The sequence below is a fragment of the Gorilla gorilla genome, chromosome 1 (assembly GCF_029281585.2).
Source record: "Gorilla gorilla gorilla isolate KB3781 chromosome 1, NHGRI_mGorGor1-v2.1_pri, whole genome shotgun sequence".
NCBI classification, from domain to species: domain Eukaryota; kingdom Metazoa; phylum Chordata; class Mammalia; order Primates; family Hominidae; genus Gorilla; species Gorilla gorilla.
In genome coordinates, this window is record NC_073224.2 from 45,046,128 (window position 1) to 45,073,385 (window position 27,258).

General features: G+C 37.9%; 1 protein-coding gene across 10 annotated transcripts in view; it reads left to right on the top strand.

Moving 5' to 3' along the window:
• LPGAT1 (lysophosphatidylglycerol acyltransferase 1) overlaps positions 1-26,521 on the top strand; it is an 88,228-nt gene extending 61,707 nt beyond the window's left edge. For all 10 annotated transcript variants that reach the window (XM_019030310.4, XM_055370837.2, XM_055370858.2 and 7 more), the window contains 2 exons: positions 18,906-19,012; positions 19,921-26,521. In XM_019030310.4, the coding sequence (XP_018885855.1) occupies positions 18,906-19,012; positions 19,921-20,072 (259 nt within the window). In that variant the 3' untranslated portion in view covers positions 20,073-26,521. The remainder of the gene's footprint in view (positions 1-18,905; positions 19,013-19,920) is intronic.
• The last annotated feature ends 737 nt before the right edge of the window (positions 26,522-27,258 follow it).

A 27,258-nucleotide genomic window follows, 5' to 3' on the forward strand; every position in this document is an offset into this window, starting at 1 on the left:
CCTCTTGTCAGAGGCATTTGAACCAGAGCAACTCCATCTTGAGTAGGGGCTGGGTAAAATAAGGCTGAGACCTACTGGGCTGCATTCCCAGGTGGTTAAGGCATTCTAAGTCATAGGATAAGAGGTTATGGCACAAGATACAGGTCATAGAGACCTTCCTGATAAAACAGGCTGCAGTAAAGAAGCTGGCTAAAACCCACCAAAATCAAGATGGGAACAGGAGTGACCTCTGGTTTTCCTCACTGCTACACTCCTGCCAGCGCCATGACAGTTTACAAATGCCATGGAAATGTCAGGAAGTTACCTTATATGGTCTAAAAGGGGAGGCATGAATAATCCACCCCTTGTTTACCGTATAATTAAGAAATAACCATAAAAAAGGGCAACCAGCAGTCATCAAGGCTGCTCTGTCTATGGAGTAGCCATTCTTTTATTCCTCTACTTTCTTTATAGATTTGCTTTCACTTTAGTCTATGGACTCACCCTGAATTCTTGCCCGAGATCCAAAAACCCTCTCTTGCGGGCTGGATCAGGACCCCTTTCCCATAACACTGTCTCAAACTGAACTGTGGATTTTCCTAAAAATATATACTCCTTCATAGCCTTTACCATCTCATTATTGGTAGCAGCCTCCATCCTTCCTGTCACTTAGATCAGAAGCCTTGGGGTCATCCATGGCTCCTCTTTTTCTCTCATATTCCACATCCACCCAGTCAGGAAATCTTTTTGCTTCTAAATTTAAATACATATCCCCTGACCACTTCTTTTCACCCTGGTCCTAGCCACTATCACCTCTACCCTGCTCCTAGATTACTACATAAGCTCCTAGTGTGTCATCCTATTTTTACCTTTGTCCCCTGGAGAATTCCAACATAGTATCCAGAGTGCTCCTTTTAAAAGTCAAATTGTGTCTGTGCTAGGCTCAGAATTCCATCATGGCTTCCCATCTAAAAACCCCTCAAGTCTTACAGTGGTATCTAAGGCCTTATTTGACCTCTTCCTTCTACTCCTTAGTCATTCCCCTGTGTCTATACTGGCTTTCTTGCTGTTACTGAACATCCCAAACGTATTCCTACTTCATGTTCCTACTGACTGTTTCCTCCTCCACGAGAAGTCTTCCCTTGGAAATCTGTATGAAAATCACCATCACTGCCTTCAGGCCTGCTCAAATGTCCTCTTACCACCCTACTTCAAATTGCAGTTGTTCCCCTCGGTCTAATATGCTTAAGAGGATTTGGGATGATTTTCTAATGATATTTCTTGTATTTGAGCATTATAAAAATGGTATTCAAAGCTCATTTCATTGAGATAATGTCACACCATAGATACCAGAATTAAGCTCTGAAAACCACACAATAGAGATATGTGTTTTGACACATATTAACGTCTCTGAAATTGGGAGACATCTTAAAATCAATGTCATAATGCATTGGCTATAATTTAATTGGACATTTGGCAGGCAGCACTTCAAACAAAAGTCTAAACGATAAACGCTGTTCCTTTCCCTGCCCCACAAAAAAGGAGCAGGCAGCATAGTGGCTGCCATGTGGTTAGAGCTCAACTGTTGACAGTGGGTGCCTCTGGGGAGGGACTCGTACTTTTCATTGTACTGTTTGAGTGCTTTTTACAATATGCATGTATTCTTCAATTAAAAATAACTAATTCAAAAAAGAAATTGCCCACAGAATTTAGGATTTTGGTTTAATAACTATTTGAATAATTGCAACAAAAGCATTTTCATCTGGTAGGTATAAAAATTTAATAAGCTCACATTTCAAATGCATACCATTTAATAAGGTACTAAATAGGTTTTTCCCTTTTAAATCAAGGATATTGAAATACTCAAATTACATAGTCTAGATTTTCATATTCTAGTGTTTTATCCATAATTTAAAACTGAGCTTTAAGAGATTTTAATTTACATAATTCTTTTTTGACATAAAAGTTAGAACAAAGTAAAATAAAATTAATATAGTAAAAATCAGTTATTCAGCATATTGGGGACCAAGTTTTAGGTCAACTTTTTGTAATAACTGAGAGTAACTCTAAGGTATACACCCTCAGGTACAGTAATGATATATGTTCAGGTCTTTGCCACCCTCAGCCCCAGCCCCAAAATTACTCACCTAATGATAATATTGCCTTTAAGGATTTTTGAGCTAAATAGTTGCGTTTTTTCCCCAGTAGAAGGAAACAGTGTCCTATCTTTAGTTTTTCTTATGCTAGGACTTTTCTCTATCATTGCTTATAATTATTGATAATTTCATCTCTACTTCAGCTATCTAATAATTTTCTTCTTCTTTTCTGCTTTTCTTATCATCACTTGTTTTTTATTGCTTTGCCTCCATATCCTGCTTTTCCCTAGAGAAGTCTGTATGTTTTTTGCCATCAGTCACTGTTCAGAGCCACCAGTTGGAAAATGGAAAATTACATATTAAATTTAAACAAGTTTTTAGTTCTGCTTCGCTGTTGTTCTTAAATGTTCACTGCCTAAAAGTTTTTATTTTCCACACCAGCAGGTTTTCCCCCTTTGCTTCAAAAAAAACTAATAAAACTTTTCAGGCTGGGTATGATGGCTCATGCCTGTAATCCCAGCGCTTTGGGAGGCCGAGGTGAATGGATCACTTGAGGTCAGGAGTTTGAGATCAGCCTGGCCAACATAGTGAAATCTCATCTCTACTAAAAAAAAAATTAGCTGGGCATGGTGACATGTGCCTCTAATCTCAGCTACTTGGAAGGCTGAGGCAGGAGAATCACTTGAACCCAGGAGGCAGAGGTTGCAGTGAGCCAAGATCATGCCACTGCATTCCAACCTGGGTGACAGAGTGAGACCATGTCTCAAAAGAAAAAAATAAAAAAACTTTTCAGTTTGATGCCATTCAGGATGGAGACATGAAATAAGTGGTCTTAATTGAGGTTTAGCTATATTGTGAATCAAATTCTGTGTTTCTGTAATGATGTTGAAGAATCAGGTGAATCATCCTTACAGATAAGGTAAAATTTCTATTCTCTGATGAGAAGATATGCCTAATTTCAGATATTTAGAAAAAGTATACATGAAAGAAATTTTTTATGTTACCATAATAAGTCAGGGTTCTCCAGAGAAACAGAATCAATAGGACATATAGATGGTCCCTGACTTAAGGTAGTTAACTTCATGATTTTTTGACTTTATGATGGTGTGAAAGTAATAGACTTTCAGTAGATACCACAATTTGAATCTTGAATTTTGATCTTTTCCCAGGCTAGTGATATGCAGTACACTACTCTCTGGAGATACTGGGCAGTGGCAGTGAGCTGCAGCTCCCAGTCAGCCACATGATCATGAGGGTAAACAACCAATACTCCACAGTGTACTGTGTTGCCAGTACTTTTTGGATATTGTGTTTTTTGTTTTCACATCCCATCATCTCTACAAAATGCCCATCTGTGTGCAGTATTAAACACTTTATTATAGAATAGGCTTTGTGTTAGATGATTGCCCAACTGTAGTCTAATGTAAATGTTCTCAGCACATTCAAGGTATGCTAGGTTAAGCTATGATGTTCAGTAGGTTAGGTGTATTAAATGCATTTTCGACTTACAATGGGTTTATCACAATGTAACCCCGTTGTAAGTCAAGGATCATCTGTATAAAGATATGTAGAAAGAGATTTATTATGAGAAATTGGCTCATGTGATTATGGCTGCTGAGAAGTCCCACAGTCTGCTGTCTGTAAGCTGGAGGCCTGGGAAAGCCAGTGGTGTCGTTCCGGTCCAAGCCTGAAGGACTGAGAACCAAGGGAGCCAACGCTGTCAGTTCTAGTCTAAGTCTGAAAGCCGAAGAACTGGAGAGCTGATGGTGTTAAGTCCTGGTCCAAGTCGAAAGGCCTTGAGAATTGGGGTACTAACTGTGTAAGTCCCAGTCTCAGTCTGAAAGCCCAGGAACCAGGAGCACTGATGTTGAAGGGGAGGAGAAGATGTATGGCCCAGGTCAAGCAGAGAGAGTAAATTTGCCCTTCCTCTACCTTTTTGTTCTCTTTGGGCCCTCAATGGATTAAATGATGTCTTCCCACATTGAGGGGGTAGGGAGTGTCCACTTTACTCAATTCATCAATTCAGATGCTATTTTCTTCCAGAAACACACACACAGACACACTTAGAAATAATGTTTTACCAGCTATCTGGGCATCCCTTAGCCCAGTCTAGACTTAGCCCAGATATGAAAAATTAACCTATACACATAGAACTAAAATAATAACAGACAAAGCTAATTTACTGGGTTATTATCAAAAGATGAATGTGGATATATGATCTTGAAAATATTATAGTTTGGTAAGTAACTGGAAATAAGCATTGGAAATAAAGAATTCTCTCCCCACCTCCTTGACTCTTTGGGGGTTTACCATGTCTTTTTCACTTTTAGGTCTCCTTAAGGTCTAGCAAAGTGCCATTGTTATTCCAAAAATACCTCTTATTTTCTAATATAGTTTTGTTGGAAATATTATGCCCCCAAATACAAAAATTCCTAGGTTTTTAATTTTAATTGGACAATGGTTAAACATAATTCTCACTGATAATTGCTGTTTATTTTTTACTTAGTCATTGAATCTGAGAAATGGAAGGACTACCTAGATCTTTTTGTCTAACCTTTTCATTTAACTTATTCTCAAAATTTGAGTGAAAAAAATGACAGAAAAAATAGATATGGATAGAGAGAATGATAAAGTAAAGCAAAGTAAAGTGAGAAATATCAACATTTGGGGAATCTGGGTGAAGCATATGAGAATTTTTATACTATTTTTACAACTTTTCTTTGAGTCTGAAATTATTTCAAAATAAAAAGTTTAAAAACATCGTTAGACACATGGAAAGTGTAATAGTGATTCTCTTAAGCAGAGAAACCAATGTCAGATTTTGCTTACTGGAGAGTTGACTTCTGCTCAATCAGCAAGCAAGCATTTGTTAAGCATCTTACTGTGTGTCTCAAAGGATATAAAATTAATAAAGATATAATTCCAGTTCTAAAAATGCCATCTCATTGTTTATATCTCCAAATGGCATTTTGAGGGCTCTTGACTGTTGCAAGGAACAAGGCTCAAGAGGAGGGCTCAGTTATCCTTGACTGAGAAGGGGAAGCAGTGGCCTAGGTGCTAAGTATTTGCCATCTTCCTATCTACACAAACTTTAAAGTCACTCAAAAGTATCTGCTGGTATGTCCCTAGGTTTGCTACCTGTATAGTCTTTGGAAATATCTGCCTTGGTTTATTTCCTATATTAAAGTAGGTAAAAGTTTATATTTGAGTTTCTGAAATTTATTTTCAGATAACTGAGTGGTTTCTTTTTTAAACTGTTCTAATAGTTCCAGGGGGAAGCTATAAATATTACATTTTAGTATGTTGTTAGGCCTAACAGCTTAGCTCAGGATAATGGCTTAAAGTAAAACTTCTGGGAATTGAATGCTGGGAGATATTCTGATACGTTAAATTTGACAGTTTCTGTTTTTGTCCATAAATCTATTTTTTGTAACAAGTAGTTTCTGGATTTCTGAGTTATTGTTGCCACACTAACCCTGGTAGTGTCCGTAAACATTGATGATTGTCTACAGATGACACCACATAAAGTTTTGTGCTCACAGATTACTGTAATTTAATTCTGTTCAGCAAACCTGAGTTCCTACTAAGGACTAGGCACTGATTTATACACTGGGTGCAAAGCTGAGAATAGCGCAGTCTGTTAGACAAAACAGGCACATGAGAAAATAAATAGAGCACAAACTAATAGGTATAATCATAGACACAGTTACAAAAGACAGAGTTGGCACCGAGAAGGAATTTTTTTTTTTTTTGAGATGGAGTCTCTCTCTAGTCGCCTAGGCTGCAGTGCAGTGGCATGATCTCAGCTTGCTGCAACCTTTGCCTCCTGGGTTCAAGTGATTCTCCTGCCTCAGCCTCCCACGTAGCTGGGATTACAGGCACGTGCCATCACGCTCAGCTAATTTTTGTATTTTTAGTAGAGACGGAGTTTCACCATTTTGGCCAGGCTGGTCTCAAACTCCTGACCTCAGGTGATCCACCCGCCTTGGCCTCTCAAAGTGCTGGGATTACAGGCGTGAGCCATGGCACCCAGCCCAAGAAGGAATTTTTAATTATCTAGGAGAGGAGAAGGAGGAAGCTGAAGGAGAAGAGGACAATGGTTTAAGATAGTCAAATCCTTACCTGCCATAATAGGAAACCAACAGATAAATTTTAAATAGGATAATCTGGAAATAGTGCTATTAAAACATTTATAATCTATATGGAAATAAACAGCAAAAGAAACAGAGGGCTTGTATCTGAGAAACAGGTGTCTGAGGGAGGAAAGTATAGGGCCATTATTTTTTGTTGTCTACCCTGTGGTATGCTTTTACTTTTAGAAATTATATGCGTATGTTACTTAACAAAGTAAAAAAATCCTATATCTAAGTTAATTTTCTATTGCTTTAATAAAATATCTGAGACTGTGTAATTTATAAAGAATGTAAGTTTCTTTCTCACAGTTGTGGAGGCTGGGAAGTCCAAGATCAGGTGGCTGCATCTAGTTGGCTTCTGGTGAGAGCCTTGTGCTGCTTCATAACATGGCAGAAGGCATCACAGGGTGAGAGAGAAGCACTGAGAGCCAAAGTGGCTTTTAGAACAGACTCATTCTTGTGATAACTAACCTACTAATTGATAACTCATTAATCCATTAATCCTTGAATGGATTAATCTATTCATGAAAGCAGAACACTCATGACCAAATCACCTTTTAAAGGCCTCACCTCTTAATACTGACATTGGAGATTAAGTTTGAACATGAGTTTCAGAGACAAACACATTCAAACCATAGCATTCTTCTTACTTTTTTAGGCCAAATTCAAGTGATATCTCTTTTATATGTCCCATGCCATAAGTAGATACACACATTCCCTCATTTAAACTCACACAGTAGTTCTCTAAAATCCTCACACAATATTTATCATATTTTGGTTGTTACTTTTCTTTTCCCTCAGCTAGATGATTAGCTATTTGAAAGCAGGAATTGTTTATTTCAGAATCTTCTTCGGTGCTTAGTTCCTTACACACTCTTGACATAATTGAATTGAGGGTTTAGCCATGTTGTTTGTCAGCTCACATTTTGGAGTCTTGACGTAAAAATTCAAACGCTCCAACTCCAGTATAGGGGGTGCCAGCTGCTAAGTATTATTTTACATTTTTTTTGAAAGTGTAATTTCATCTAGTGCTTTTAAATCTGACTATGGATTTTGGTAGTATATTCTCTATTTAAGAGCACATTCTGAATTATTGATAATAAGAATGTTCATTTCTTGAAAATTAGGAGCTAGTTTTTCATTTGGGTAGCTATTGGTATTGTAAAGGTTTATTTCTGGTGTATATGTATTTACTTATTTAAATCCCACAAGCACTCCTCTTATTTGATTTCAAGAGTACTGGTATTCAATGTATTTAATCCTTTGCCATATTAGGGGATTAGTCGTTTTAATATTTTAATCCTATGGTGACCAATCAGAGTAATAGAAGTAGATTGCTCTTGAGGGAGCATTTGGTCTGCCCTCCTGGCTGTCTCCTAAGAGAAGAGAATATCCCAGCTATTCTGGGCAGATGGTAGAGGAGGTTGTCTTTCAACACATAGCCCCGTCCCCGTATTCAACCCTATTGAAGCAATAGATACTTCACCAGCATTCTTTCGTGAATTCAACTGGTAAACCCAAACTTCCTCGGTTTAATTCAGCCTTATTTTTAATGTTCTTCTGTTTAATTCAGCTTTACTTTTAATGTCAATTTTCTCCTTATAAAGATATTTTAGATACTATTTTGAGATCTCTTTTAGCCCTGTGGCCCTTGCTAAGTTATCCTTAAGTTGATTAGACCTAATTTTATATTAACAGAAGCTAAATTAATCTCATAAAGTAATTACATACTGCAAGTATTACCTGATGTGAGTCAACAAGTTTTTATCTGTCTTAGAAAGAGTACCTATTCTGTGCTAACCACTGGGACTATGGCCTTCTTAGACCAGAGGAAACTTTATGGAAGCTTTATTTATTTTAGGATTTAGAAGATGGTGGATAGAATTTAGGTAGCTAGAGATGGGACAGGTAGATGGGTGGGCATTTTGTGCAGTAGTAACTATGAACAAACACACAGAACTATGGAAGTATAGCACACGTGTTAGGAACAATAAGTTGTGTGTAATATGCATACGTAAATTGAAGTTCTGGGAAATACGGTTGGAAAGTTGAGTTCAGATTTTGGTATACGTTAAAAGCCAAGCTAACTATTTGTATCTCTAAGTAACTCAAAGTCCAATTCAAACAGACTTTCAGAATAAGGGAATTTATTAGCTCACATAATTGGACATTGAAAATAGAACAGGATGATGTACTTAATCTGGTGATTCAAGCTCTGTTTCTCCCAGTTCTGCTTTCCTCTCTGTGTTGGTTTCATCCTCAGCCAGTAGCTGTGAGGAAATGTAAGACCTCACACTTCCATGAAGATAAAGACAAGAGAAAAAATAGATTATATTTTTCTTGTAATCCGTCTTAAACTTTTCCCTAAAGCCCCACAGAACTTTCATTATCATCTCCTTGGCCCTAATTGGTTATGAGCCCATTGCTACACCCCAATACTTGTCATGAAGAGAATGATATATGATGACAGGTCTGACATGGGTTTTTAATGAGAAGGGTGCCAAGACTACCAGAATTGGCTGAGTGATAACAGATTGGCAGACATTTGCTTTGGATAAATTTATTTTGTTTTTTAAAGAAAAGCTAGATAATCCTTTCCCTTGGTGAGAGGATTCCTGCAAGTGGTGGCATGCATAAGCCTTTTATACTAAGCAGTGAGTGTCAACAAAGCAGAAATAGAATAGTTTTAGGAGTCAAAAAGTAATTCAAGTATTTGGCTGCTACTCAGCATGGTAAAGGTGAATAGTTAAAAAAGCGCTACATAGGCTGCAAAAATGTGTTAAGACCATATTAAATTATCTAAAAGTAAAAACTCAGTAATTTGTAATACCTTTCACTTAAGAAAAATCTGATTTTTAAATTTTAAGACATGCCTCTAATATCAAGGTGAAGTTAATTGACCTTCCTAAACATCCAAACATTTAAGGACATTTAAATTGGAGGAAAGAGAAAGAAACAATTAGATTTCCTGAATAGTTAATAGTTCCTATGTTGCTCCGAGCACCCTTCTGTCTAGAACCGTAATGTATTAGCTAAGAATTGCGGAGCTTTATTCTGCTCGGAGTCTGCCCCATACATACATAGTTCAGAGGTCATCAATTTTAAGAGGTGAGAAAATAGAGTTTGCTTTTAAGTATGCACCCATTTACTTTTCTGGACCTTTACTTTTTAGTACTGCTTTGTACCAAAATTATTATAAATATAGGCACCAAATTCCAATGGTAGTACTTAATTATAGATACTTATCTTATGATTCAGAATGTTTTTATTAATGAAGATTAATGTTGAAATGAAAACAATATATCTGTATTCTTTTTTGAGGGGGGTCGGGGGGTTGGGGTTTTGCTATTGTTGCCCAGGCCAGAGTGCAGTGATGCAATCTTGGCTCACCGCAACCTCTGCCCCCCAGGTTCAAGTGATTCTCCTGCCTCGGCCTCCCGAGTTGCTGGGACTACAGGCATGTGCCACCACGCCTGGCTAATTTTTTGTATTTTTAGTAGAGACGGGATTTCTCTGTGTTAGCCAGGATGGTCTCCCTACCTCAGGTGATCTGCCTACCTCGGCATCCCAAAGTGCTGGGATTACAGGCGTGAGCCACCACGCCCGGCCCGATATCTCTATTCTTAAAGAGACTTCATGGATGGATGTCCATGAATATGTCCCCAGTCAGGCATAGCCCAGTTAGTTAAGAAACACTACTAGCCATCCTCTATACCTAAGCGAGAGCCTTCTGACTTGGTAATTCTCCAATTTAAAAATCTTTCAGTAAGAATCAGTCTCACAAGTTGCTAACGAAAATATAAATTGGTACAATCTTTATAAAGATAATATAGCAATATCTTTCAAAATTACTACTACATTTAGCTTTTGACACAGCAATTTCACTTCTGGAAATTTATCCTATAAACTTACATATGAATGAACATTTGTATAATGCTATTTGTTGTCACATTGTTTCTAATAACAAAAGATGAGAAACTGTTTATCAGTAGAGCATAAGAGGAATTTAATGTTTACTGTGTATTGAGATTACAATGAAAATTCAAAAATATTGTTCGCAGAATGATAATGAAAATATTATCTATCAAAAGTTGTGAGATATAGCTTAATCTATGCATAGGAAGGATTTATAGCCTTAGAATGCTAATATTATAGAAAGTAAGAAAGCTAAAAATCAGTAATCTAAATATTTATCTCAATAAGAAAAAGAAAAGCAAATTAAATCCAATTACAGTAGAAAGCGGGAAAAATGAAGGAGAATTTGTTGAAATAGGAAACATATGGTAGAAATAGCAATACCAGACAATTTCATTTCTTTGAAAACACTATTAACTACATTACCAGTATCAAGAATGAAAAGGGGGATATCACTACAAATCTTATAGTTACTAAAAAGAGGAGCTGGGTATGGTATATGTGCACCTGTATTCCCAGCTGCTCAGGAGACTGTGGCAGGAGAATCCTTTGAAACCAGCCTGGGCAACATAGCAAGACCCCATCTCTAAAAAAACCAAAACAAAATAGTAAAAGGACATTAAACACAACTCTTCCAGAGCATAGAAGAAGAAAGGATACTTCCTAAGCTTGTTTTATCGGGATAGCATAACATTGATACCAAAACCTGAACTAAAGATGTTATAAGAAAGGAAAATTTATAGGCAAACCTCTTACATGGTTATAGATGCAAGATAAAACCCAGCAATATATATTAAAATATGTAATGTTATATAGTGACAGCATACATCCTAGGATTGAAAGTTTGGTTTAAAATTCAAATCAATCAAAGTAGTTCGTATTAACAAAATATAGGGAAAAATTACATACGCATTTCAATCGATAAAAAAATTTTTAATAAAATGCAACTCATTGATGATAAAAAAGAAAACACTCAGCAAATTGGAAATAGAAGGGAATTTCTTCTATTAAGGCTAATCTGATTAATGGTATCTATAAAAAATTTTACAGCAAGTAATATACTTGTGTTGAATATTTATCCCTGAAAGATTAAGAATGAAAGAGAAGGATGCTTATTATCACTGTACTAGAACATTATACTAGAGGTTCTTTTTTTTTTCTGAGACGGGGTCTCACTCTGTCGCCTAGGCTGGAGTGCATTGGTGCGATCCTGGCTCACTGCAAGCTCCGCCTCCTGGGTTCATGCCATTCTCCTGCCTCAGCCTCCCGAGTAGCTGGGACTACAGGCATCCGCCACCACGCCTGGCTTATTTTTTGTATTTTTAGTAGAGACGGGGTTTCACCGTGTTAGCCAGGATGGTCTCGATCTCCTGACCCCTGTGGTCTGCCCACCTCGGCCTCTCAAAATGCTGGGATTACAGGTGTGAGCCACCATGCCTGGCCCTGTACTAGAGGTTCTTACCAGAGCAATATGACAAGAAAAATAAAAGTGTTAACACAGGAAAGGTAAAAACAAAATTGTCACTATTTGCATTAATTTGTCTTTTACCTGCAAATTAAAATTGTAAGGTTCCTTGGTAGGTACAGACATTCAATCATTCACTGACTCAAATTGAGCCTAACCCTTATATGTAAATGGCTATTTCATATAACCAGATACCTGGAAACTTCTTAGAAAAGAATTTAGGAAAAGGAACTTTATGAAACTATTTTTAAATCATCTTTTCAAATCCACTTCAAATGGACATGGTGGCTTGAGACAGGAGTTTGGCCTTTTGCAGCCAAGGAGCCAAGATACAGCAGGGTGAGGAGATGTAAGCCTAGCATTATATGGTGAACACAGAACATTTTTCCATGGAAACATGTTTGCCTGGTGGCTGAATTCTGTAGAATTTCATATACACTGCAAGCGAAGTAGCCTATCAAAGCAAACTTAGGATCTTCTATATCCTATAACTTTCCCACCATAAGAATTTTTGGTTAAAATGTAGGGGGCACAAAGAGGAGGCAATAAAATTATTGAGACATCTTTTCTAACATGAGCATTTCTTACAATTCAAAAGATGGAAGTTACCCTTTGAAGAGATGGAAAGTTAAACTTGTTTAATTAGAGACTCTTCATTTGAAATTTTATCTCCTTGTCTCTGTTCCTCTGATTATATCAATATTGATATTAACAGCGTCTTCAGAATCTGTCAAGACTTCATCTTTTAAATTCTTGGTATTGACTTTATTATCTGACTATATGAAAATAGTCATGGAATGCTAAACCCATGACACCTGCAGATCCAGTGTAGTCACTACAACTATTGCTGAACCCAAAAAACCCGGAAGCACAATAATGCTGGCCTTAAATGATCTGGCACTTAATCAGCACAACCAATACTAGCATTTGTATGAGTGTTTACCATATGCCAAATATATGTATATATGTAAGCACTTTACATATTTAGCAACTTTGTAAGGTAAGTAATATGATTAGCCCCGTCTTAAACACAAGGGAAGTAAGTCATACAGTGGTTAAACAATTTTCCCAAGGTCACGCAACTAGCAAGTGGTGGAATCAGGATTCAACCCCAGGCAGTCTGCCCAATAGCCTTTTTTTTTTGAGACAATTTTACTCTTGTTGCCCAGGCTGGAGTACAGTGGTATGATCTCGGCTCACTGCAACCTCCGCCTTCCAGTTTCAAGCTATTCTTCTGCCTCAGCCTCCCGAGTAGCTAGGATTACAGGCACCTGCCACCACATCTGGCTAATTTTTGTATTTTTAGTAGAGACGAGGTTTCACCATGTTGGCCAGGCTGGTCTCGAGCTCCTGACCTCGTGATCTGCCCACCTCAGCCTCCCAAAGTCCTGGGATTACAGGTGTGAGCTACCGCACCTGGCCTGATAGTTTGCTTAATCACTAGGCCACACTGTCTTCTGGGATTATTTTAATTGTGCCCAAAAAGCAAAGACTCTCCATGTGTGGAAAAAAAAAAAAAACCCAAAGCAAACACTGTTTGTAGAAGGGAATCTCAGCCAGGGAGTCCCACTCACTCACTCAATGAGGCATATCAGAACCTGAGCTGGAGAATGCAGAGGAAAAATGTTTAGTTTGAAAGAGATCTTTAAATTACTTAGGAGTAAAGGTGTTAAAAGGGCTACAAATGCTAACCGATAGGATGATTTTATGTGGCATCAGCATTTCCAATATTTTTTCTTTTTTTAAAAGTTGACTGAGCACAGTGGCTCACTCAATTCCACCACTTTGGGAGACCGAAGAGGGTGTATCTCTTGAGCCCAGGAGTTCGAGACCAGCCTGGGCAATATGGGGAAACCCCGTCTCTACAAAACACAACAACAAAAAAATTAGCTGGGCATGATGATGCGCACCTGTGGTCCCAGCTACTCAGGCTGAGGTGGGAGGATCACTTGAGCCTGGGAAGTCAAGGCTGCTGTGAGCTGTGATCATGCCACTACGCTCCAGCCTGAGTGACAGAGTGAGACCAAAAAAAGACATTCTTTAATTCGTCTTTCTGTTGTTAGCTTATTCAGAACAATGGTAAATTCAAGTTGTAATAATAAGGGATGATAGGGGATTTTTTTTGTTTTGTTTTGGTTTTTTTTGAGACGGAATCTCCCTCTGTTGCCCAGGCTGGAGTGCAGTGGTGCAATCTCAGCTCACTGCAACCTCCACCTCCTGGGTTCAAGCATTTCTCCTGCCTCAGCCTCCCGGGTAGCTGGGACTACAGGCACGTACCACTATGCCGGGCTAGTTTTTGTATTTTTAGTAGAGACGGGATTTCACCATATTGGCCAGGCTTGTCTCAAACCCCTGACCTCATGATCCACCTGCCTCAGCCTCCCAAAGTGCTGAGATTATAGGCGTGAGGCAGATAATAGGGGATTTTACAGCAGCAAGCTGAAACTTGAAGTTTCTGGACCTTAGGATCTCCCACTCCATTAAAATATTTCATCAACCAAAACGCTTTTATATTACAGCTGTAGAGCAATGTAGTATTGTATTTTGGGAGATAGAAGATTATTACGAATGGGAGAGTTATTTTCTGTGTAAATAAAACTCTATTTTTGTTATCTTTCATCCTTTCAAATTTTTGAAAGTAAAATTTTAATCAAAAGCATGTGAGTTCTTTTTTTTTTTTTCTTTTTTGAGATGGAGTTTTGCACCTCAGTCTCCCAAAGTACTGGGATTACAGGTGTGAGACACCACGCCCAGCCCTGTGTGATTTTCAAATTGGTTTTTAATAGATTTTTCATGCCACACTCCTTCCTTCTTTCCTCTATTTTTTTTCTGTCTACTCGCACTTAAATTTGGGTTTTAAAATACTCCCCCAATCTGATATTTAAATGTTTAAATAACAAGAGAAAGAGATATCATTATAATGTAATTCATAAGTAATATTCTTTTCTGATTTTTTTTTCAATATTTATTTGCTGGTCTAAACATCATGTTCTACTATCTATACTATAAAATTTTTTATTTATTTTTATTTATTTATTTTTTGAGACGGAGTCTTGCTCTGTCGCCCAGGCTGGAGTGCAGTGGTGCGATCCTGGCTCACTGCAACGTCCGCCTCCTAGGTTCAAGCAGTTCTCCTGCCTCAGCCTCCCAAGTAGCTGGGACTACAGGCGCATGCCGCCACGCCTGGCTAATTTTTTTGTATTTTTAGTAGAGATGGGGTTTCACCGTGTTAGCCAGGATGGTCTCGATCTCCTGACCTCGTGATCCACCCACCTCTGCCTCCCAAAGTGCTGGGATTACAGGCGTGAGCCACCTCGCCTGGCTTTTTTTTTTTTTTTTTTTTTGGAGACGGAGTCTTGCTCTGTCGCTTCGAGACTGAGTCTTACTCTGTCGCCCAGGCTGGAGTGCAGTGGCGCCATCGCGGCTTGCTGCAACCTCCACCTCCTGGGTTCAAGCAGTTCTCTGCCTCAGCCTACCTAGTAGCTGGGATTACAGGCGCCTGCCACCACGCCTGGCTAATTTTTTTTATTTTTAGTAGAGACGGGGTTTCACCATCTTGACCAGGCTGGTCTTGAACTCCAGACCTTGTGATCCATCCACCTCAGCCTCCCAAAGTGCTGGGATTACAGGTGTGAGCCACTGCTCCTGGCCTAAGATGTTTTTATAATGGTATGCATCATTATAATTTTCAAATCCCTAGTAAGGAATTAACACTCATTTTGCCTAAACCCAAAATAGCAACGGAGGCCCCTTTAAGAATGATAAGTGGTAGGCCCTGGCCAAAGATAGCAAATCATCTTAGATCTTTCAGAAATAACAGGTGAACTTTTCAAAGGACATAGTAGATTGGACTTATGTTTACTTCCTGCTCTCCTAAAACCCCCATAAAATAACACTAAATGGGTTTTTAAAGGTGTAAACCCACAAGGATGAGGAAAACAGCCTGAAAGACAATGGCAGCAAAAGTTGGGAAGTTGGAAAAAAGAACGAGCAGTAAATAACATAACAGAACCCCAAGCCAGCTGTGGGAAAGCCAGGAGCCAACCTTACACCATAGAACTTCCAAAAGTCTGGCAGCATCAGCACCTGTGGAAATGAGGTTGAAAGCATTACTAAACTTGGGAAGACTGGTTGAAATCTGTTTAAGAAGAATGCAGATCCCGCAGCCCCTACCCTATATCCCACAGCTGGGTAATTACTTTTCCCTACCCTGGCAAACATTGGAGGCTTACTCTGGAGAGGGAAATAGGGGCTCTGTGGACTGAGGAACAACAGATACAACTGAGGCAGAGGTCTCATAATTAAAACAGCGTGGTGAAGTGATGTCAGTGTGCTGAATGCTAACATTCCCAGCCCTCTTATCTCACTGGCTACCGGAAAGCTAGCAATCGGGCCTTCACTCTCTAAGCAGGAAATGGGAGGATGTTTCTTTGGGGAAGGGGATGAGTTTAAGAGAAGAGACCAATTTTAATGGCCCATCCAAGATAATCCTCAGTGAGGGTAACAGGCAACAGACTCCACTTGTAAGCTGAGAGCTTTCAATCAGCCATTCAGTCCCACATCTGTAAATGTGATGGAACAACAAAGAATGTCAGATAACTAGTAATCTAATGGACCTGAACTGTTGAAAGATAAAGACTAAAGCAAACACAAGAAGGTGACATGGAGGACCAGACTATACAGGGCAAGGTCTGCTTCTAGAATTCCTAATAGTACATGGGGGTTCATTAACCTTTTTCTCTCTTCTTGTGAATGTTTAAAAATTTCCATTATAATTTTAAAAACTTATTATAAACATAAGATATTGTAGCAATAAAACAATAATAGCATACTATAAAAAAGCACGAGAACAATAAGAGCTCTTTAAAAATTAAAAAGACCTGAGTGTGAGCAATTTATTCATTTATAAAAAGAAAAAAAGCAAAAAAATAAAATACAATAAAGGAAATAAAAACTCCATAAAACATTTAGAAGTTAAATAAGAAATCTTCCAGAAAGGAGGTCAGAAAGATAAGAGATGGAAGAAAATGGTTTTTAACCTTGAATCCTATATCTAGCCAAACTATCAACCAAGTTTGAGGACAGAAAAAAGACATTGGCAGACATCCAAGATTTCAAATACTGTTTGTCAAGAAACTGCTAAAGGATGTCCTCATCAAAAGTAATCAGTGAAAGAGACATGAGGTATATTTAACATTCTATTCGATTTAGGAGTGCAGGGACTCACCAGGACAATGGTGAAGGGACCTCCTAATGTGAGACTACAGGCAGCATCTGGGTGAAATTTCTTTAGGAAGGTGAAATTGAAAGAATGTCTGATGCAAGGGGATTGCTTAGGAGAAAGATTTAGACCACAGGTCTGCCTGCCCACTGCCTGTTTTTTAAATAAAATTTTATTTGAACACAGCTACTGTGTATTATTTATACATTGTCTCTGGCTGCTTTCATACTACAAAGATAGAATTGAGTAGTTGTGACAGGATAGTATAGCCTGTGTCAACTTTAAATAACAAGATTCAAGAAATATGTCAAATGTAAAGGTTATTAGGCACAAAGCTTGAGGACAGCCACCCAGGAAGCACAGATTCCAAAAATTGGAAGTCAATATTCCAAAGTGTAGAAGTTTGGGGTTGTTTATATAGAAAAGGTTTAGGGAAGCTTAACAAAATTTCAGCACCTTTCTACATAAGGTTTAATGCATAGTTACAGTGATCTGATTGGGCAAGGTGGTCTTTTTCTTTCCGGAAAGGTATATTTAGCATTCCACACCGAAGGTGTAACCGTCGTGGGGTCTTCTGTACCATCTGGTCTGAGTTAGGTACAGGACAATAAAGGAGGTAGTTAATCTCTAACAAAGGTCAGAGATTAGAAGGGCAGGAGGTCTGGTCTCTGGTGTCTCCTAGTCATTTACAGAACAAGAACAATGAGGAGGAGAATTAATCTATAAGAAGCAGAAGTTGCAACTACATGCTACGTGACTCAGATCAAGGTCACATCTCTCTCAAGATTTAAAGTGTTTTGGGGATTCCAATAGCTTTTAAATTTTATTTATTTTTATACCTGCAAAGCGTAGAATATTTTCTGTCTGGCCCTTTAAAAAAAAAGCTTACAGACCTGATTTAGAGCATTGATGATAGACAATTGCCTGGAGTTTGTGGTTGAATTTGTTACATGTACATGGAAAATTAAGCAAATGAAAAATGATACATAATTGCTCAATCCAGGGAAAATAAAAATTGGTAAAGAAAGGAAAAGTAGCTATGATTTACTCCGTGGCTTAGCAATGAATATATTTACATGATTGTATTAATATAAGTGCCTAATATTGAGCTAACTGAAATTACTCTACAACTGTATTGGGAAGATGGGAAGAATGTGCGTATGTTATGGGAGTAGGAAGAGGAAAGAACTTCATCCTCATGTTCCATAGTGGGAAGTCAGTAGAGAAGGCCTAAAACAGAAGAAACATAGTGATAAATACCAAGATAATCAGCTAAAAGAGGTGATAATCAATTCTGGGGAGGGCAGAAATGAAGGGAAGAGGGACAGGACTCCCATTTTTCATACAAACACATTTTTTGCTGACTTTTTAAACCATGTGCCTTTATACCTTTGATAAAGGGGACAAAAAATCCCCCACTAAATTAGAAAACAAAAAATAAAACTATTTTTCAAGGTCAGCAAATACATAGTCCTCATGCTGCCTGTCCCCTCTCAGTCCATGGGTATCACTAATCACAATCGTGTTTCCTGGTGAGTCAGGACATGGTCTCAGATCTTGAGAAGAGTGTTCTGGTAGCCACTCCCAACCGGTAAGTTACCCCTATTCATGAAAGCAGTATCTCTGATACTACTGATATTACCAATTTGGGCAGAGTCTCTGTGCTTCTCAGACTTTCCCACCAAAAGAACATTGCCTGACATTTAACTAAATGACTGAACATCCTGATTTAACTGCATTTTAAAACTTCATCTGTTCTAAATACCATTTCTACTTAAACCCACAAACATGGGAAGACATAGTTATTCTCTGTAGTTATTCATAGATATAAGGTAATTTAATAGTATGTTTTCAGCATCTAACACTGGACCTAAACATAGTAGGCTAGTAAATGTTTGAATTAATGCATAAATTAACTCTTGTGTAATCAGCAATTTTTAATAACCAAGATACCTGAAAAGCTGAAGAAACCAACCCTTGTTAAAGCAAAAGATGATAACACAATTTTATTCAGCTTTTCATCATAAGTTGTGGTTCTGAATGATTTTGACTTCTGAACTAAATAGTTTTTGTTCTTTTCTTCTAACCCTTAATAGGATCTTTCCAATTAAAGATGTACCCCTGGAGACTGACGACCTTACCACTTGGCTCTATCAGCGGTTTGTTGAAAAAGAAGACCTCTTATCACATTTTTATGAAACAGGTACACAGTAACCTTTAAATAGTTGCTAAATTATAGCAACAGTAATGGAAGCCTCTTTTAAAGAAAGCTGTTTGCATATTAGATCTTGAAACTTGAAAATGCACTCTGTAAATTGCCTGTGAGAAGCAAATCCCCTCATGAATCAGCTTACCCTGGGGATTATCAGCAAGGACAAAGACTGCTTGAAATGCTGAAGAGTGTTATCAAGATGACCTTAGGTAATATTACTCTATGAAGTGATCTAGCATTCCTTTCCAGAAACGAATTTAAAGACATCTGTTTACTTTGTATTTCTTTTATTATTAAGATATATTTCATAAAGCATATTGCCTTTTAAAAATAATGTCAGTGTTATACAACTACTTTTTTGACAAAAAATGTGTAAATAGAGGAATCAGCATAAAGTGTGCTATTTCAGAAATTATTTCATGTCAATCTCACATAATCCTGGGTCCTGATCACTGTGGGAATCTAGGGATCCAGCAGAGACAAGGCAGCTAGAGTGCCTGCTCTCATGCAGATTATATTCCAGTGGGAGACATGGCAAACAAGTCTGCAGAAAGAAAGAGAATTGGGATCATGACCAATTGGAAAAAGTTCCAGGAAGGAGATAAACAGAGATGGGAGGGGGAATATCTTTTCTGTTATGGAAAGGATGCACATGAGCCAGCTATTCATTAAGTGGAGGAGGAGAGCATTGCAGGCAGAGAAAAGGCAAAGGCTCAGAGGCAAGAAGGGGCTAGGTAGTACAGAAATTGTATTTCAAATAAAATCTCTCCTCTGGGGCACTGGAAAGTCACTGAAGGTGCTTTAACATGTACAAATGTAGTTAAGCTAATATTCAACTTTTATTCCAGGAGACCTACCATTACAGTAAAACAAACTAATATTTCTATCTTGTCTTTTAGGAGCTTTTCCACCTTCCAAGGGCCATAAAGAAGCTGTTTCCAGGGAGATGACCCTCAGCAACTTGTGGATATTTCTCATACAGTCTTTTGCATTTTTGTCAGGCTATATGTGGTACAACATCATTCAGTATTTTTACCATTGCCTGTTTTAGGAATTGACGTGGACTTGTCAAGGTCACTGTAGGAGTTCAGACTTTCTTTCATAAGTGTGCATTATTTTACATGTGCAAATCAGAATATATTTAAAAAAAAAGCAAAAGAAATTCAATGGATGGATTAATATTTATCCCCCTTTGGGATATTTTAAAACTCTACTAAAATGAGGATTAGTAATATAATGACCTGCTAATATATTTTAAGAACATGTTTTAAAAAGATACATTCTATCACATATTTAAGCAAACATCACATTTGGAGAAGAGGAAATCATAAAATCATCCTAGAAGACTATCTGAGAGAAATTCTGTTGCCACCAGTTATACTTGACAATTTAGTTGAAGCTCAGAAAGTTATATTCATCCCTCTTAGCTGTAGTCTATATTAGGGCAGTTCTCTAGAACGCCCACATTTCCACCAACTCAGTAAACTTGAGGGGAGCTGGTTGGCACCTCGTGAAGAACTCTTTCCCTGTCGTTTGCAGTAACAAACTCCAGTCTGTTGCAGTAACAAACTCCAGTCTGTTGCAGTAACAAACTCCAGAATATTGACATTCTCTGTGGGGGAAAAGCAGTGTCCACTGGACCCCTTCTGGTACTGGATGTGTTCTTTACAAAGGCTAGCTCAGTCCAACACTGTGTTTACATACACTCGTGCTTTTCCTTATCTGACTTCTCATTTTGTATCAGGCATATCATAAATTGATAATTTTGCAAAATACACTTTTTTGAGATGCAGATATAGCAAAGGATTAGTAATATAGCCTGAAAACAAATGGGAGCATAGCAGTGTGTGAGGTTCTCGAGAACTGTCTTGTCTCTGTGTGTTTATTTGCCTGCCAGTGCTCTCCAGCGCCATCCTGCCCTGGACACCACCCTGACGTGATGCCTCTATTGCAGCTCAGAGGCTTTATTTTCTCCATTTTGACATTGGCACTAAATGCATTTGGGGATGGTTAAAACAAATTAATATAGAACATTTAAATGATCAGTTTAAGGGGAAATAGGCTAGTTTATAGAAAAATAAGAGCTAGTGGCTTATAATGGTGACAGGTTCTCATGTGGCACCCCTAGGACCTGTGCAGACAGTAGTCTGGTGAATCATTACATCAAGGAGCTGCCCCTGTCAGGGTGAGTGTAATTAGGAAAGAGACCAGCACAAAAGGCTCCCCCGCCAATCTCTTCCAGCTGCTTTTTCTTTTTTCTTTTTTTTTTTAGACAGGTCTTACTCTGTCACCCAGGCTGTAGTGCAGTGGCATAATCTTAGCTCACTGCAGTGTCTGCCTCCCAGGTTCGAGGGATTCTCCTTCCTCAGCCTCCCGAGTAGCTGGGACTACAGGCACCCACCATCATGCCTGGCTAATTTTTGTATTTTTAGTAGAGATGGGGTTTCACCATGTTGGCCAGGCTGGCCTCAAACTCCTGACCTCAGGTGATCCGCCCACCTCGGCTTCCCAAAGTGCTGGGATTGCAGGCGTGAGCCACCACGCCCGGCCTCCAGTTGCTTTTGAAGAGGGTAAAGTCAAGTTTCTATTTCTAGAAAACATTTTTTAGAAATTTGTTGCGATGTTTGTACAATTTACCTCATGAGAGAACCACACCCTTCTCCAAAAGTGCTGGTACTGCATCAGTGAGATGAGTAGGGTTTTTGTTTGGGATTGTAAGGCTATTAAGATCCTAGTAAGTCAGTGGTAGTTTACTATGATGTGAGCATTGTAGATTCCCCTGTTGTCACTAATCACACAAATAACAATTTTGAGAAGTAGGCTATAAAACAAAAAAAGGTTGCTGTTTTCTATTTTTAAATAAACCAAAAAAAAAAAAACAGAAAAGATGTGAATTTTCCCCAGTTATGTGGGAAAGGTAAAGCAACACCAAATAAAAGCCCACAGCAGCTTCATCTTTAGGATAACTCAGTGCATATGTGAAAGAGAATGATGCATTAACTGAAATACCTCATTGAATATTATACTACTACTGGTAAAATGCAGAAGACAGTGTTAATGTGTTTGGTTTGGGGACTGGTTGTTATAAAATGCAATTTTTTTGAAATCTAAGCATTTCATTATGTGTTCTACAGTGTCAGTGAATAAATGAAACCAATCTCAATTTAGAGGTATGGATGATGACAGAAAGCCCAATAGAAGCTTAATGATGCTTCTGTTTGAGGCCCAGCAAGCACCACTAAATTACTGGATGAAATGAAATTGTTCACTTGAGGGATTAGTCAACCATTTGGGGGAGAAGTTGCTCACTGTCAAATACAGCATGCACGGTCCTAGCTGATAGACCTTTTCCTCATTGCTACAGCAAGCCACAGGGTAGAGTGACCAGTTCTCCTATCCAAAAATAAATGCGAACATGCATACATAAATGTGGCTGAGGGCCACTTTTGCCATCACTGTGCTCCAAAGGAACATGATATTGTTAAATATACTGTACACATTAAATTATTCTATAAGATGCTTTACTTTTCAAGTACAGTGTCATTTTCACAGTCTCCAGGGTGACAAATGCCAATAGATATGTGAGTTAATTTTTTTAAATATCTCCGTGAGTTGTAAATAGATGTGTATTTGATCTGCCCTATCCTTCTTTGAGTCTTTAACATGTTCTCTCTCTTCTGTTTGCAAAATATGTTTGAAAGCATTGGTAGTGCTTTCCTTATCAGTAACTGGAGTTCTCCTGCTTGCACTAGAGAAGGTAAAGAGAGAATCAGTATTCTTATATGGCAATCTGGGGAAGCAGCAATATGCCACTGTACAAAACTGAAGAAAAGTTCCTAATTTGTACTTTGTGAAGGGAGATGAAAGGACGTTTAAAGTATATATATTTTGTCAAGAGGAAAGAAGATAAAACTATGCCAGTTTTATATCAATAGCTTGTAGAAGCTCAGCTCTTCTTGGTCTTGGCTAGACTGCCTAGATTCCCACAGCAGACAAGGTTGAGAATCCATTGCTGGAATCTTGGTATTGATGAGTTACAGTGATGGAACATGTGCTTGGCCACAGGCAGGTCCAGTCACTGCAAAAGTGACCAAGCCAGCAGGTCACCCTTAACTTCAGAAACAATTATTGGTGGTGAACTGTACTTAAATTGCAGAGAAACCTGTAAGTAATGGAAGGTAAAGAAAAATTACAGAATGGAAAATAATATTTTGGGTAAGCAAACAAATTCACTGAGAATTCCAAAAGTATATTAAAAAAGAAGATAGCTATGAGTTCAGATCTATCTTATTGGTCTTTAATATTACAACCAATCCTTAACTTTCCACTATAAAGGAAGGATTACTAGATTAATTACTTTCTGGATAGATAATCTGGTAATAAATGATAGGTAAATCAAAAATTACTTTTATTTAGGAGTTTGAATTCTTATTCTCATCAGACTTTTTTTTCTAGGGATGCTTACTAATTAAATGATTTAAGTTGTTGCTTAGGGGTTTTTTGCCTATATATTTATGACTGTGTTAATGAGTAGTGAAATGATGCAGAAAGACAGACAGCTATCAGGAAGAGGAAATACAGAAGCCTGAATAATCTATGGGTTAGAAAAGCATCCCTGAATAATCAAAAATTGGCAGTATTGGCATTGTTCTCAAGCCTTTTTATGAAAATGAGATCTGAAATCACCAAATGTAAACCTGGGAACATTATTCTAGTGTTGCTGTCTTGGATTCATGTTAAGAAGCGTCTTCATTCTTTGCTCATGTTGCCCACTTCTTGTGGATTTGTCTGAGTGTTTTTTGACAATCACTTCCTTAAAGACTCTTCTGAACTAGTTGGACCTGGTTAATCATAGAGCGTAGCCTTTAATCATGGATAGTCTTCTTGGATTATTTTTATATTTGAAAAGAAAATGTTTTATTTGCACTACTGAGTAGGAAGAGTTAATTGTTTTCTTTGTTCTTTTTTTGAAGTCATTACACAGGACTTCACTCCAGAGTTACCATTATGAGTGTGTTCAGCTCTGGTCCACAGAGGATGGATAAAAATGGTTTATTATGTTTTTTTGCTCTGCAGTGCTATGAGCCTTATATCTGTTAATATGAAGGACAAAGTCAAAAGCAGCAGTGGGTAGCAGGAAGGGTAGAGACTAATATGTTTGGGACCAAAACCATCTAAGTTAGAGATTTCCAGATCACAGAGGGGCTGGGTATTCTCTGGAGCAGTCATTGGTTGGTGCTTTATTGTAATCATTTTGCACCAATCCCCAACAATTAGGAACTGGACCCTGGGAATAAGCTGAGGGTGCTGAACTGTTGGGGAAGGGTGACTGTAGCCATATGGAAGATAAAATATGGGTTTTTCTGCAAAATTTCCATCTGAGGGTTTTTACATTTAATATTTTTTTAAGACAGTTTAAAGAGCAAACGTTTTTTAAGTGTATTCTAGTTGCAAAGTATGCACACATATCTTGAATGGCTTTATTTTTATTGTGTAAAACTGTTGAACACATGACTGTGATGCACAAATTCTTTACGTGTAAGGAGTCTATGCATTTTACAGTAACTTATTTTATGATTGGGTGATGAGACAGTTATACTTTCAACTGCCATTATTTTTATTAAGTGCTTTCATTTTCTTTACAGTTATTACAAAATTGTATTTATTTTATACAGATGGGTTTTCATTTTCCTGATGCTGTAATGTTTACTTCAGCTTGTTGACCTTTCTTTGTGTTATCTGCATGTTGTAACGTGTGATAAGAATGAATGTAAAGGCTGTGGCAACTGTAATTAATTTTTGTAAAGGGCTGGTCACACGTGGATCTGGTTTATGAATGCATTTGGGATGATTTTGGTAACCAGATCACCTTTTCAGAAATTTAGATGTGAACACCAAAAGAAGCATTTTCTCAACAAAAATTAATAGCTGGTTCTATTTTTTTTAAACCTAGAAAAAATAAAGTTGATTTTTTTCAATTAAAGTGCTTTTAATTCTTAGCAGTGGGGATGGGGCATGTGTGTTTTACCAGAGCTACTTGGGCATTAATATCTGCAGGCATGTACTTAAAGCACACTGTGGCAGTTGGATGCTGAAGGCAAACTGAAAAACCAAATGAAAAAACATCAGACTTCCTTCTTTGGTTTAAAAATATTTCCCCCTTTCTCCCCATTCTCCCAATCCAGTGGTGTGCTGGTAAATGTTTAGCAGTCCACTCTTCTGGGAAAAAATTATGTATTCAACTATACATGTTTGTTATAAATTTTGCTGATAGCAAGAACATATAACACAATTAACAAATAATAAGATACAAATACTTTATTGTAAATCCCATATAGCCAGTTGATTCTCACAGTATACTTAGTTGCTCAGGAAAGAACTAAAATGCTTTTTTAAAAGGATACTTAATTGCTTTTTGCTCAACTCCTACAGTCAACCTATGATTGATTGTCTTTCAACTGTGATTTGAAAAATGGCAGACTGTCCAAATCTAACTCATTTCCCAATAAATTTATTATCATTCAATCTGATATGTGATCTACTGTTAAAACTGTTTCTTACCATGGTACATATTAGACTCATTAAGCCGAAACCACTTTTAGTTTTAACATTAATTGTAAATTTATATGATTCAATTTTAATAACCAATGCTTTACAACTGCAAGCAAAATTCTAAAATGTGACCACTGGGTCTTGGGAATCAGCAGGGGCTGTATCCAGCACACCACTGCCCCATCCTTTTTTTCTTAACTATTAGTGTTGAATAAACTTCTCATAGTTAATCTACTTGCTGAACTCAGGAAATTCCTATCACTGACCCTGGCAAGGGCTTTAAAGGGTAGGAAAAGCATTAATGTCAGTCCTACACAGCGAACTTTTGATTTAGAAGAATGTGACAGAAAGAAAATGTTTACTGAAATACATGGGAAGCTTGCATATTTCTAAAGTCGTCTTTATACTTTTCATTTCTCAAAGCTAAGTAAACTGTGGTATAGGCATCTCTAAGATGTTAGCATTTAAAACATCAATTGTTTAGGTATTTGTAGACCTTATTTGATCCCACTGAAAAATTTAAATATTAAAATATCTTGCACAGTCTACCAAATGAGTTAAATCATTACAGTCGTGTCTACCTCTTATTTTTCTATCTGTATTTAGGCTGCTGTTTTGGTGAGATTCTAATTTCTTTTTCCCCTGGAACTACTTTCTGTGGAAGACAAGGAACAGACTGGGGACAGAGGCCTGAAAACAAATTGGAAGCACTCAGAGATCTGTTGCTGACCAGCCCTATTCCTCATGAGTTGGCGGGGGGAAAGCCATTGTTTTTAATTTCCACTTAATATGAAAATGCTTGTTTTTAAAATGTTTTTTCCTGCTGAACAAATGTATTTTTAAAAGGAAAAAAAAAATTCTCTTTTGGCTCTAAGAAGTCAGCTGTATGAGCAGGCGTGACCATATCATATGCTGATATGATAGAAATCAATAAATTTTTACCTCTCAGGATCTGGGTAACCTTGTTCTTAACTCTTAGAGGCTTGAGAAACATAAACCAAGTCTCAACAGTTCAGATCACATAGAAACAGACAGACATATGGAACGTGGGAGGAGGGTTGGCTAACCGCTGGAAATGAGATGGGCCCCTTTCATAATCAGAAAAGCACTCTCTAGTAGGTACAAAGGAAGAAACTGGAACAATGTTTTCTACTAGTGAGCAGGGAGCATATCACAGAGCTCATTTCTGAGTTCTCCCCTGGAAAGATTTTAGTGCCCCACTTTGGAATACTTTTTGCCTTTTGGGTGTGGGAGCATTAGAGATGGAGATGGTAAAGTTCTCACTGTTGACTTACCGAGGCAAGAGAACACTCGGCCATTCTTTGATTGTAGCAGCTGTCTGTGTGGTGTCATTGAAAAAACCTGGCACTGGGATACTTCCCTTAAAATATCAGTGGTTGCATCTTTATTTCCTTGTTGCATTTTTGATGGGAAAATATCCCTGAAAGGGGTCTTACCTTCAGTTTCTTACCAGTGCACACTATCAGGACCAGCTGATGGACAGTTGAGGGAAAGGCAAATAGGTACCTAGAAGTGGAGAGATCAGAAGAGCTTGGAGTGCTAGGAAGAGGAAGCCAGGAGTGCTGGAAGACAAAAGGAAGACCAGAGCCTGCTGTCCACAAACAGGTACATATATCCTTGATACACAAAGACTTCCAAGGAAGAAATCAACTTCCATGAGAACT